The sequence below is a fragment of the Amblyomma americanum genome, chromosome 5, assembly GCF_052857255.1.
Source record: "Amblyomma americanum isolate KBUSLIRL-KWMA chromosome 5, ASM5285725v1, whole genome shotgun sequence".
In the NCBI taxonomy this organism is placed as follows: Eukaryota; Metazoa; Arthropoda; class Arachnida; order Ixodida; family Ixodidae; genus Amblyomma; species Amblyomma americanum.
Window position 1 is genome coordinate 153,754,089 of NC_135501.1, and position 13,024 is coordinate 153,767,112.

General features: G+C 44.3%; 1 protein-coding gene across 1 annotated transcript in view; it reads right to left on the minus strand.

Moving 5' to 3' along the window:
- Positions 1–1,929: 1,929 nt before the first annotated feature.
- The window catches only part of LOC144135179 (arylsulfatase B-like), a 69,162-nt gene continuing 58,067 nt past the window's right edge, over positions 1,930–13,024 (minus strand). Inside the window, exons 9-11 of the mRNA XM_077667918.1 lie at positions 9,727–9,917; positions 5,303–5,557; positions 1,930–2,782 (exon numbers count right to left, since the gene is read on the minus strand). Of these exons, the coding sequence (XP_077524044.1) occupies positions 2,654–2,782; positions 5,303–5,557; positions 9,727–9,917 (575 nt within the window). The 3' untranslated portion in view covers positions 1,930–2,653. The remainder of the gene's footprint in view (positions 2,783–5,302; positions 5,558–9,726; positions 9,918–13,024) is intronic.

Sequence of the window (13,024 nt, forward strand, 5' to 3'; positions counted from 1 at the left end):
GAGCATAGACATATTTCGTTGCAGCAAATCTCAAGCACCGTGCATGGCAACCTTCTGAACTTCATTGCACTTCTTGTCTCACTTTCCCCCTGTCCTCATCGAGACCGAGAATTAAGCGTGACATGTGACAGTACGATACTCGGCTGGTAGATCGAATCACTCTTACTGCATCCGCGCCTTAAAAGTAATCCACACTCGGTGACAGTAATAGTCGCAAGGCCCAACACTGAGCACCTCACAGTTTTAACCGTGATTTTCAGTGCTACCACTTCCTTTTATACTGCTCTTTTCTTTCGTCCCAACACTCACCGAGGCATCGAGAAGAACCAATTACCTATACGTGGCGGAGAAATATGGTTTCGCAGACGCACTACATGCGCAGACTCTACATTGTTGCTTGCTATGTATGAAACCGAGTATATGGCTGTGTAACCAGCGTATAAAAATGTATGTTGACGCACAGCGCAAGTGTCACAACAGCTCTATAGAGTATACACATGGCTAATTTTATGCCTTATTAGGAGGCTTTGAAAAAACAAATTACCGTATACTCTGCACCCGTAGACAGTCCGCAGATGGGGGTGGTTAAAAGTTTCGTTAGCAAGTTTACAAGCGAAGCATTGACGTGGAGGCCAAAATTTCTATTTCTAAGCGAGTATATTTCTCGCACTACCCGCCTGAACTTACTGTAACTATATGTGCCTGCAATTGTTCTTATGTGTAAAGAACCTTTCCTCAACAGGCACAGCAAAAATGGAATCATTAGTATGAAAAAATATTTCCAGAAAAATATGAAAAACAAAATAAATGCTTAGTTCAGAAGAATGCCCACATTTTATGAGACCTCTGATCAAAGTTGATTGTTGATGCTGAAATAGGTGGTTGAAAAAGTTTCCTAAAGGAAATTAACAATTAATATATATATTTTGTAGTAATATCTACACACTACGAAGATTTTTGTTGAAACTGAAGTGACAGCATGTTGAAGTGTATTATAAGTGAGGTGAGATAGATGAGCTTGTCTTCTTCAATGCGTTGTGCTTTTTATGTTTTGCGAGAATATGCGAAATCTGTTTTCGGTTTTATGGGTTAACCACTAATATATTGCAGCGGCTCAAATGTTTTTTAGAAGGAGGGCTGTGCTACTCGGGGTATAACTTCCGATATCGACATATAATGCCTCACATGGTCAAACCGAACTTAACTGCCTAGTGGTATGGCCCAAGCTATGGTAGTATGACCACGTGATCATATGACTATGACCATTGGGTGCTTGACCTTGACCATTCACCTTAACATTTGATTTGAGGCAGGCAGTGGAGATCATGCTTAACAGAGATTTCGCTCGTATGACAAGTTGAAGCCACGTTGATCCCTATCTATTTTTTTTGCGGTTGCTTGTTCAGAATAATTTTTATCGGCTGAGAAAAATTTATGGACACCGCCACTGTTCGCACTCCAAGAGATCCCACTGTACTCTGCGGTCTAGGGGACCTCCTACTGTTCAACCTTTTAGATATCTGTACGTGTTGTAGCAATAAAATATTTCCGATTTTTGTTCTGACCGGTTTTATTCCTATAATTGTGTTAGTATTAAAATCAAAAGTTCCGAGTTTCCTTTCTCGTCGACTAGAAGCTCTCTGTCGCCAGTTCCATTGAAACAAAAAAGTTCCACATTTCGTTCGGTCCGATTGGGGCTGCTGGTATTGTGGCACGTGCGATATGCTTGAAGCTCTGTAAGATACGGTATTGAAATTCAAAGCACATTTCAAAGAAATAACATTTTATCAGGCAAAAACAGAGGCACTAACCAGAGGGGAAGCAAGACTGCCAATCAAATGCTTCCTTTTTTTTTTCTTGCTAAACACTTCTGTGCCTTAAACGCCGTTTCTAACGTATAGTAGCGTGTGAGCTGTTTTACATAGTGGCCGATATATGCTTCTCCTTCATGCCTGCCACTGCTTGCAGGAAGGTGCTAGCTTTTTGTTGTCTGCCATAGCTGAAAAAAAAAGCCAAGCATGAGACAAACTTTCAGTGGTTATCTTCCTCCTTGAAGTTCGGTGACACGATCTTATATTTTTACAACATAGTGAGCCTCTCAAGAAGAGGTAATAAAGTTATGAGCAATCGCTTTAGTGCTCTGTTGACGACAGTTTAAGTTGTCCGGGCATTGAGAGGTCAAGACAAGCACGTTCAAGCTATATACGCAGCACTGATGTTCCTGCTGCCAGTCGCATTCTTTAACAGATTCATTCTCATAAATCATACCACAGAAAAATCTGTCGCTACAATTGTGTCTACCTGAACTGATGAGATTAATCAATGCTGTTTCGAATTGGTACGAACCGCAATTCTTTCATGTGAAGACTTTGCTTGAAGACAAGGGGAATAAACCCACAAAGAATGACATCTTACAATGCGGCCCTCATTTCTATTCACACATAAAACATAAGCACTTGTCTTTTTCGAGAGTTTATTTCTTCCACATGCCACTCACAGTCATCCTGAAAACCTGACTTTAAAACAAGTCGGGGCTATTGTCGAGGGCAGGCATACTCATACGGTCTCGTTGAAGCATTTTATCACGAGCGGGGAGGCAGTGACAGGAAGCAGGTTCCTTTTGGTGGAATTGCCTTTTGGTCTAGAACTCAAGTCAGAAAATCCATGGTGCCCAGACTCCATTGTGGTTCTCAGGAAAGCCCCTTGGGTCCTGAGCAGTCATAGGCTGAGGTGCAGCCGTCTTGTTGTAACATTTGAGTCTTTCCAGCATGAAAGACAGAAGCTGCGAAAAATGAATCATGTGTTAAGTAAGAGCTCGAGCTTTTTTTTTGATTGATTTATTGATCTTTGTTGCTTTACAATTGTACGCAAACACTGCTCGGACCCATAGCCAACGGCTAGTAACGGGTCCAATAGAGAAAATGTATACAAGCATGCAGGCAACAATATACCAAAATAAAGTAAGCAAGTTAGTAAAAAAAAAGGCTATACATCACTCTCAACACTTGTAAGAGTATCAACAAAAAAAACACATATATTACAGATTATATAAACTATAAACTTACAGATCAAACAAAACGCATAGAACTTACACAAAAATTAAGGCATCACAAAAAGCTAGAGGAAAATAGTTGTTAACTATTTACAAAACATCACAAGGGTACAACACACGAGAGGAGGATAAAATAATTTCAGTGCACACTTTTTAATCACAAAACACTTTTAGAATAGACGCAAATTTATAAATCTATAAATAAATCAAGGTATCAGGTTTCTGCTACATGCAAATAATATCAGACGACTAGAAAAAAAAAGAATGAAAGTATGAATTCAAAGTGTGTCATTCTTTATAAGGTAATAATTTTTTATTCCAATGGAAAAGTTGTAGGCAGTCTTTAGGTCATGTGGTAGATTATTCCAAATTTTTGCGCCCGTGAACTCTAGGATACGCTCTCCATATACATTTCTTTTCACTGGCCTACACTGTAGTCTCACAGTTTTCACTGTAGTCTACACCTATAGTAACAAGAGAGACTACTCATTCCTTTTTGCGTAACCACAGAATAAATCAGTAACGCTAGCGTTGAAATTTTTGTGAGCGACTTAGCCATTTGTATTGCACACGCCGAGGAAATATTGATTTCAATGAAATATCATCTGCAGAATGCACAAACGAATTTTTACATGGGGCATATTTTTCTTCGCATTTGTACGAGATATTCTATCACCTTACAATTACTGCTTGCAGCGTATTCACCTCACTTCAGGTTCTGTACGCAAGAAGTAGGAAGGAAGGCACTCGATGGACAGAGAAGACAGAGAAGAACACAAAAAGAGAAGAGAAAAGTTTACTCGCTCATTGTTCTTTCAAACACATTTTTGTTTCTTTGTTCAGCTAGAAGCGAATGTTGATGGAACTTTGCTTGTAACCACTGAATGACTTACTGCATTGCCCTTCTGCGCAAATCGGGAGGCAAAAGAGAGTCTGATTCAGGACCTCAAGAGGTAAAGCGATGGTGCGTCTAAAATTTAGCATGACGAAAATGAATGCACATCAGTCTGGGAAGAGAGCTAACGTTCACACTGGACAACGAAGCATTGAAACAGATAAGGAAATGCTGTTATTTTGGGGCAGGTTGGATATATATACTGTATTTGTGACGAGAGTGATGGACGTAGTGGATTAAGAATCACGTCGAGTGCATGTGATGCGCACGCTCAAGTGATGTAGAGAGGCTCACCAGTATCCCTCATGAGGAAAGGGCATAAAAGTATTATTTTGTAATTGATAAACCGTGGGAGAGATACTTCGATCGAAACAAAACTACACAGAATAAATAAACTGAGGGCGCAGCAGCGCCTGCGGCAGTAAAATGGCAGTGCTAACATTAGGAGACGGGAAAAGAGAAGTCTTAATGAGGGATCAAACGCGAGCTTTTTGTGCCCTGCCTGAAATCAAGAGTAAATGGACGTGGGCGCAACTTTTAAGTTGAGGTGAAATTAACTGGTTGACATTAATACTAAGACTGGGGATTCTAAGTGAAGGTAAACGTAGCAGGGTGAGGGAGGGAGTCAGTCCGCAGGTGAGATAAAGTTTGGGGAGATAAGGTGGCCGCAGCTCCTCCTGGAGCGGTCATTTGAAGGTAAAGAGAGTGACTTTGCTCTTCAGTGGACGTATTTAGGCTGCTAATTGTGATTGCAGCCTGAATGGTGATTTCAGCAATCCGCTATTTTCGCTGGCAAAGAAAGATATGGCTTTTTTAGACTCGGGGCAGTATGCCAACCGGTGAAACGTGTTGCATTGGTTTTTTAAGGTCGTTGTTGATAAATTATCTTGTATAATCTGACGTATCATTTTTCTTCATGCATGAATTCTGTGTGCATTAAATAAAGCCTTAGTGGAAGTTAGGGCTTGTTTTTGTCCCCTTAGTTCTTGCTGCGCTATGGAATATAACGCATACCCACTAGCCCGAAGCATCCCCTGGTTAAAGATGATAACTTGTTTAGTATTCTTTTCAAACCTTTTTCATACCTTTACACAGCTACCCACCCTTCTTTGACTTAGATTTCACAATGTAACTTTCTTTAGCAATCACCAGCAAACCTTGGCCAATCTCCTCATCGTACATGTGAGTGATTTTATAACAGAAGGAAGACGTGCACTAAGTTAAGCAAACTGTTAGCATTGAAGCAAGTTTTTTCCTGCTCTTTCCAATACAAACAACTGTCTCTGCCGTCGACAAACCCAGCTTGACATCGAGTTCAGTCAGCGAACTTTTATCCCCAAAACTGTCACACTCACCGCGGGGTTCACCGAGGCCAGGTTCCGCTGCTCGCAGGGATCTTGAGCCAAGTCGAACAGGTAGTATTGCTGGTCATAGTCGAAACTCGAAGCGCTTTTGACAGCACAATTCACGTTTGCCATCTGTCTCTTTTTGCACCAGCCACTGGCGTTGAAGAGATTAGGGTCACCGTAGAATCGGCGAAGCACCGCTGCTGTCCTCGATGTTCGCAGTAACACGTCCACGTCTTGGCAAGACAGACTCCCCGCCGGAAGCTGCGCGAACATTTCAATACACTCTTTTAGTGGCAAGTACGTAGCGATCTTGCTTGCGCAGCACTGTCTACGTCGCATGCGCTGTTAGTTGTGAGTTTGACAGCGTCTTTCAAGAAAATGTACACACTGTGGTTCCGTCTAGTTAAAAGTGTAGAGTGATAGAGTGCGTAGCTCAAGAAACATTTTTTGATGGATTTTCAAAGTATGCTTTATAGGTCTTGGTTTTTTTAATCAATAATCACAATACATAACAGATGAAATTGTACAAACAGGCACAAACCTTAGCAATTGCTTCGCTGAGTGTCGTTTCTGTGACGGCAACTTACACGTCATATAGTAAGGCTTGACTGCTTGACAATTGCAAATTGACGAAAAAAAAGGTTCAGTCACTTATAACTTCAAGTACGGCTGTGACCGTGCTAATCAAAGAGAGTGCGACCATTTAGAGGCACAAGTCAAAAATGCAGCAGGCATACCGTATTTGGCTTCATATCCGCGATCAGCAAGCCGCCATGCTAGCAGCGCGACCTGTAACCTACGCGTAAAGAGCACCCGCTATAATCTATAACGAGCACGCGGGTTCTCTGGGCGCGACTGGTACCCGTAAACTCAGTGCTTACGTATTCTTACTAGGTCCGCTCAACAGAAAGTAGAGAGCTCTGGCCCAGGGTTTGCAGTCTAGTGCTACCGCTTACCGCAGAAAGATGGTAGCCACTGCGCAAGCGCAAGAAGCCCCGAGACGGCAGGTTGGCCGAAGCATTCCCACGAATGGCACATCCCAGATATTTGCGCCGTGCCGTCGCCGTTCGCGGTGTGTGGTAAGTGGAAGCCTTTAAGTTATACGCTCTGCCAAAGCCCTCCAGTGCCTTGTCAAAGCGCACGTTAACGGCAAAGAGGCTGTTGACTGCTTGGCAGTTTGGGAACGCGAAAGTCGTAATGTACGAGTGAGAGGACAGAACATGCCGCATGTTTGAAAACTGTCCTCCCCAGGTGCCAGCCGGGCCATCGAAGCTTCGGTCTGACGAAATGAACGATCAGCAAAAAGTTGTCCGCCTTCTTTGAACGCATCGGAATAGCCAGCCCGTGTTTTCCACTCTTTAAATAACTTTTCACCATGAAGGAACCTGGCTCACAAAAAAGTAGGGTTCGTCGCCCCTGTTACAGAGTGCTGTGGATGGTGTCTGCATGAGCTGAAGAGCTTACGTCAAACTACACAGTTTTTCATGCGGCCCATTCTAAAGGAATCAGTCGCGAGGGGCTGCAATTATCGGCTGCGAAAAGACACCTGGTCTCCAAAATTCACTACGGTCTGTGACGTAACCTTACGTTGCAATTCTAAGTTTTAAAACAGCTTTCAACTGAAGGCTGCATTAGACTCCTCCTCTGACGTAACAGAATAATAATCAACACAAACCGTTTTCTACTCCAGCCTTTGGCATTTTTCTTCTATTCGAAGTTCTCGAGAACCATACCATAATGGTTTGCTTTATGGCGTTTAACGTCCAAAAGCGGCTCAGGTTATGAGGGACGCCGTTTTTGAATGGCTCCGGATAATTTGTAACATCAGGGATTCTTCAACGTGCACTGAGTCGCACAGCACATTGGCCTCTAGAATTTCACTTTCATCTAAATGACGCCGCCAGGGGCGGGATAAAACCTGCGTTTTTCGGGTCAGCATATGACCACCATAATGACTGAGGCACCGCGGAGGGGCATACCACTTTTTAGTATCGCCCTTTACGGCCCGCGAGGCCACGAGGTGCAATTGTCAAGCTTCGGTGAGAAGAATAAGATCGAGGAATCGAATCCTGTCTGATTGAGTGAAATTTTTGTTTTCAAATGTCCTCCAGGCACCGAGTAAAATGTTTGTCAAATGTCTTCTGCGCAGGTTACACTCTGAACCGCCTTTTTTTGGGAATGCGTGTTTTCATGAGACGTTTGTGAAGACCACCGAACAGTTTGCCAAACCTCGTGTTGTGTAAGCCCCGAATCTCAAGAGGGCCTCAGCTGCACACATGCGCATATTGGTGCTGTTAGTTTTCGTGCTCCGATAAAGGTCATTACCAAACGATTACAACAATTGGCCATCCCTTATTGGTGATTTCCATGACCAATGGGAACGCCTCTAGGGATCCATTATTTTGGCCATAAAGAGGCAGCTCGGGAATCAGAAGCTGTTCTTGACGGGGGCGGCCTGTCTTGAATCGTGCTTGCTTAAAAATGTCAGCATAAACATGCGCTTCTTTTGCGACTCAGGGAACCCTATGTGAGTGAGACAGCGTCAATTTTTTCGAAGAAAGACCCGCCATCGCATGAAGAACTATGCAAGGAACAGGGAATAACGTCAAGAAGAACGCAAACAAACAGGTGTTGAAGTCCAAAAACACTTCACGCATTATACCTAGAAGACTATGAGCCGCAATGCGCGCACTGTGGCAAAGAGGCGTACCTTTACATAACTGGTATGCAGCAGCTGAAACAGCACAGCAATAAAAAGAATAAAGAGCTGATGATTGAGCACTGGGAGAAAATGCTGTCTGGCTCCGACCCGAAAGTTCAGTAGGAGCTGACCGAAAGAGAAAGAGCGGCTGCAAGGTCGAATGGACTCCCGGAATACAGAGACCAACCACCAATATTAGTTACATTTAAATTATTTTTGCAATAATTATTATCGGACGTGTAAAATTATAAATGACCAATGACGATAAAATTGTGCCTCGCGTCCAAAAGCGGCCAGTGTGTAAATGGAGCAGTACCCAGTCGAACCGAAGTTAGGAGGGAATGAAGTTTAAAATAAATTAAATCAATGGTAAACAATTTTTGTACATTGGCTGACTGTCAAGGCGATTAGATTAGGCAAGCAAGACAGTAGCGACTGCAATTTACTTTGGTGCTGCGCAGAAAAGGAACTGGAAAAGCCTGGCAGCAAATGTTGCTTGTGTTTTACTGACACAGGTGCGCCCTTTTGCATTTTTACGCTTGTATGTTTTATGGTTTGGTTTGGCTTATGGGGGTTGAACACCATAAACGACTCAGGCTATGAGAGACGCCGTAGTGAACGGTACCAGAAATTTAGACCACCTGGGGTTCTTTAACGTGCACTGACAATGCGCAGTACACGGGCCTCTGGAATTTCGTCTTCTTCGAAATTCAACCGTCGCGGCTGGGATAGAACCCGCGTCTTTCGGGTCAACAGCCGCGCGCCATAACCACTGAGGCACCACGGCGGCTGCTTATATGTTTTATTATTCATGTGGTGTAAAAAAATGAGTAATGATTTGTAATCATATGAAAAGGCGAAATGTGAGACCAATGAGCTCACATTTTTCTGCCTTTTCGGAACAATTTGCCGCGTTTTCATCCCTAAGGTTTTTCGTATGAAGTGGATGGAAGACACGTAATGCATGCAAGGTCTCTCTGACACTATTACTTTCATTTAGTTCCAGTCTTGTGACCAAAGCATGTATCATGACTCCTCCCAAGGACAGTCAGCGCATCAATCAATTTCGGTGCAATAACAATCAGAGTGATACGCATTTCGGCTTAATTAATTATGTGAGTACATTCGGCGCACACGAATGCACCATGTCACTAAACACGTTGGCGGTATTAACGCCTGCAGAGCAGATACAGTGTCAGATAAATCTCGTCGCGCTTGAGACGTGCCGGCTAGTGATCTGTGCTAGACAGGTTTCATGGCATCTCATATTTATATAGGGCCTTCTAGCCAAGGAAAATCATTTTTTTAGATCTATAGACTCCGAGCTTGTAGATGGCTGTGCTGTCATGCGATCGTTTTGTGCTGCGAAACCGGTTCAGATTTTCTCGTGGTATTGCTAGTAGCTGAAAAATCCCGCAGTGACCATCAGCTTTTCTTCTACCTCATTAGTTTGGACATATCACTGTTAGAACAGCATACCCAATAAATAATTTACAATAAAACTCTAAGAGCAACGTCTGAATGTGCCAGTGAACTACTTGAGGAACGGAGCGAACGCCGTCGTTGGCGCGCTGATCTCTTAGCGTAGTGCGTGGCGGCGCCGCAGCGTGGTGTCGATTTCTTAAGAATCGCCAATAGGCACGTTATGCAAGTTTGACTATAAAAGGATCAACCCTACAGGATGATTTTGCAACTACGAATATATCCTAAATAAATAGACAAAAAGGACCTTGAAGCGCAGACTCTCTTCTTCGGGGTAGCCTCCCACCACCAACTTGAAGTTCCCGTACCGAAGAGCAGCGGTTCCTGATGCAAAGACTAGATCGTTGAGCAGTTCAAATCGCACAGACGGTGCGCCCGTGGACACTGTTTGCCAGATGTTCTTGCCATCCAAGGGCCCAAGAGATGCCACGTTGCCTCCTGGAAGAAGGAGCATAACAAAGACACATCATGCCAAAAAAATTCTGAGGGCACTTCAGCCGGCTTACGTAGAGGAATGCGAAAGCATAGAGCTTCCAAGAACGCGTGTTTTTCCCCCTCGTCTAACGCCAGTCTAGGACAGTCTAACGCTCCGGAGTTCCATCTGCAAGCCTGCGAGGGGGGATACGCAGAACATTTAAACTTACACAGGGGATTAGAATCAAATATCCACCACCACACAAAGCTCTGACAAAGGAGGAGGCCACCATCTGGCGTAGACTACAGACAAACACCTTCTCCAACCTACACATACTCAACAAAATGTTCCCATCACAATACAGGGCCACCTGCCCGTGGTGCGGAGCCACACCCACACTTTATCACATTACTTGGGAGTGCGAACACAACAAAGCATTCCACAAACACGAACACCCGAGAGCGGAGCAATGGGAGAGCCGTCTCACCAGCAGCGAGCTCGCGGCCCAACGGGCCTTAGTGAGGCACGCGGGCGATGCAGCACGGCTCAGTGGAGCCCTGGAATAGGGGCCCACCCGTGCTGAAGAGAAGGCTTCGATCGCCAGCGCCAAGAACGAAGACGACTGAGCTTTCGAATCCGCGAATCTCTTGAATGGATCAATAAAAGTTGTCACTCACTCACTCCCCCTCGTCAGTACGCGAACTGTTTACTTCTTTTTCTTTTTCATTATTTTTATTTGGTATTTTTACTTTCCTCACTTTTGCATTTTTTTATTTTATTTCGGTTTACATATATTTTTCTTTGTTTTAATGTTACTTTAATTTACTTCTCACGTCCAGGTGCTATGTCTACGTTCGTTCCTACTGTACCTTCGAGGTGTGATTAATTAACTAATTATTATTCATCTACCAAATGTTTCCCACGGGAGATCTCGTCACGCACTATATAACACGAACATTTGCACATTTATCCTCACAGAACGACGTAATCGTGTTGGTAAAGTTATTGAGACACAAAACACGGGACATGAACACGGGGATACTGTGACGTCAATGCAGTTTTTGCTTTTAATTAATTAACTAATTACAATTCTGTTGACGACAACAGCGCGGTCGCAACACGCACAAGATTTGTGCAAGCACAGGCGCTCACTGACAACATCTTTAATTCCCTTGTACTGGCTTATATAGACACAGTTCTTCACAACACAGTAAACAAAAACTCACGTTTCCTTGGCACAATTATCTTGTTGATCCGTAACCTTCCCTCCAGTCGTTGGCATGCTCATGGGTGCTGAGAAAGATCAGCTCTTTTTTGCTCAGGTGTACGGATGGCTTTCTGAAACATTTGTATGAGAATCTTGACATTGCCTAAGCTTCTACTGTCACCCATGTGGTGGTGTCATGGCATTTCCGCAGAACGGCCGTTTTTTTCAAAGGAAAGTGTAAAGTAGTGTATCAGCAAGTCATTCGTACACCTGATTCAAAAAATGTGGTTTCAATCTACGGCGGGAAGCTCGTTTGACGGCGAAGCTGTAAAACGACACCCATTTATCCATTGCGACGTCACTTGAAAATTCACAAACGGGGCTCTACAAGGAGTCAAACCAGAGACAAGTGAAATCTGTTTAAGCTATATGCTGTATGCCTGATTTCAAAGGAGGTATGCTGTTTTTAGCCTGGTGTTTTTTGCTTACGACAACGACACGAAAACGAAACCGTCATCTTTACCGCGAAACAGACGCGGAGAAAAGGAACGTGCTTCGCACTGTTTGCAGACCCCCTTATCATACATTATGTGGCTTGACCTTCACACGAGGGCTTCGATCGACGTCAACTCATTTCGAAGCACCTGCAAACATAATGTTTACCGGGGTGCGTAATTGTAGTTGTCGGCACCACGCGTAGGAAATATTCTTTCCCTACGGAGACAAAAAAGAGCCGAAGAGCTGGAACGCATAAACGGCGAAAAATCAAAGGAAGCTGTTACCTACGTAGAGGCGGCAGGGGATAGAAATACAAAATACAGGACAGCCATGGTGGTGGACGGCAGGGGCAACCCAATCGCAGCCACCACCGTAAGGCGGGAAAATATAGAAACAGCAGAGGAAGTTGCGATCGCACTGGCTTGCGTCGGACCAAATGCCGAATATATTATAAGCGACAGTAAAACTACAATCCAAAATTTTGAGGAGGAAGGGTGTCTCCTCTCACACCTAAAATTTTCAGACAAACAAAAATTGACAGGCCAATAAACATAATCTGGACCCCCGCGCACGAAACTGTCCGTGGCAACGCGGCTGCTCATGAGCTAGTTCGAGATTTCTACCACCAGAAGCACAAGAAGGGCCCCACTTCGAGAACCAGGGAAGAGAAGGGCGACAATATCATATCAACAAGTAACTCAGCACTACAGGCAACACCGCAGGCAACTTCCTCCGCCCAGTGCGAAGCTTGATATTCAGCAAGCGGTATCGTGGAGACGTCTTTAAACAGGCGTCTACCCGCAGCCGATATGAATTAAACATATTATCCCATAAATCGATGATGACAAATGCAAGAAATGTGGAGTGAGAGGGACCCCCGACATAATTTGGAGTGCACACAATCCCCAGGCAGGGCGAATAAAATGGATAGAAGAGACGCCTGGACGGCCTTGCTGCGTGGCCCGGACCATGAGCATCAGATCCTGGCCGTCCGACTGGCTGAAGAGGCCGTCGGGATTGAAGAAATCCAGGCAAGCATCTGACGCGGCGACCCTGTCCGCCTCAATCCCTCCCGGCCCTCACCTCTCCACTGAGAGGGAGAGCCGGAGGGTTGGATGAGGTAGTCTTCTTCTGTTGGAAAATAAATTCTCTCACTCACTCACTTCCCTCACGGTTTGGTTTGGGTGTCCATCGAGATATGTGACAGGCGTCATTTCTTTTCCTTAAAACCAATTTTCATTTTATTTTCCTTGGTTTACGGCGTGGTTCGGGTGTCCACCAAGATATTGATACGTGCCACTGTGGAAGAAGAAGAAAAAGCTCCTGCATCCGTGGAGAAAGATGTTGCTCTGCCGGTCGCGCGCTCTGACCACTTAGGGACCGCTACAGTTTTACTGCGTTCAGCGAATAGCCACCCGATTCTTG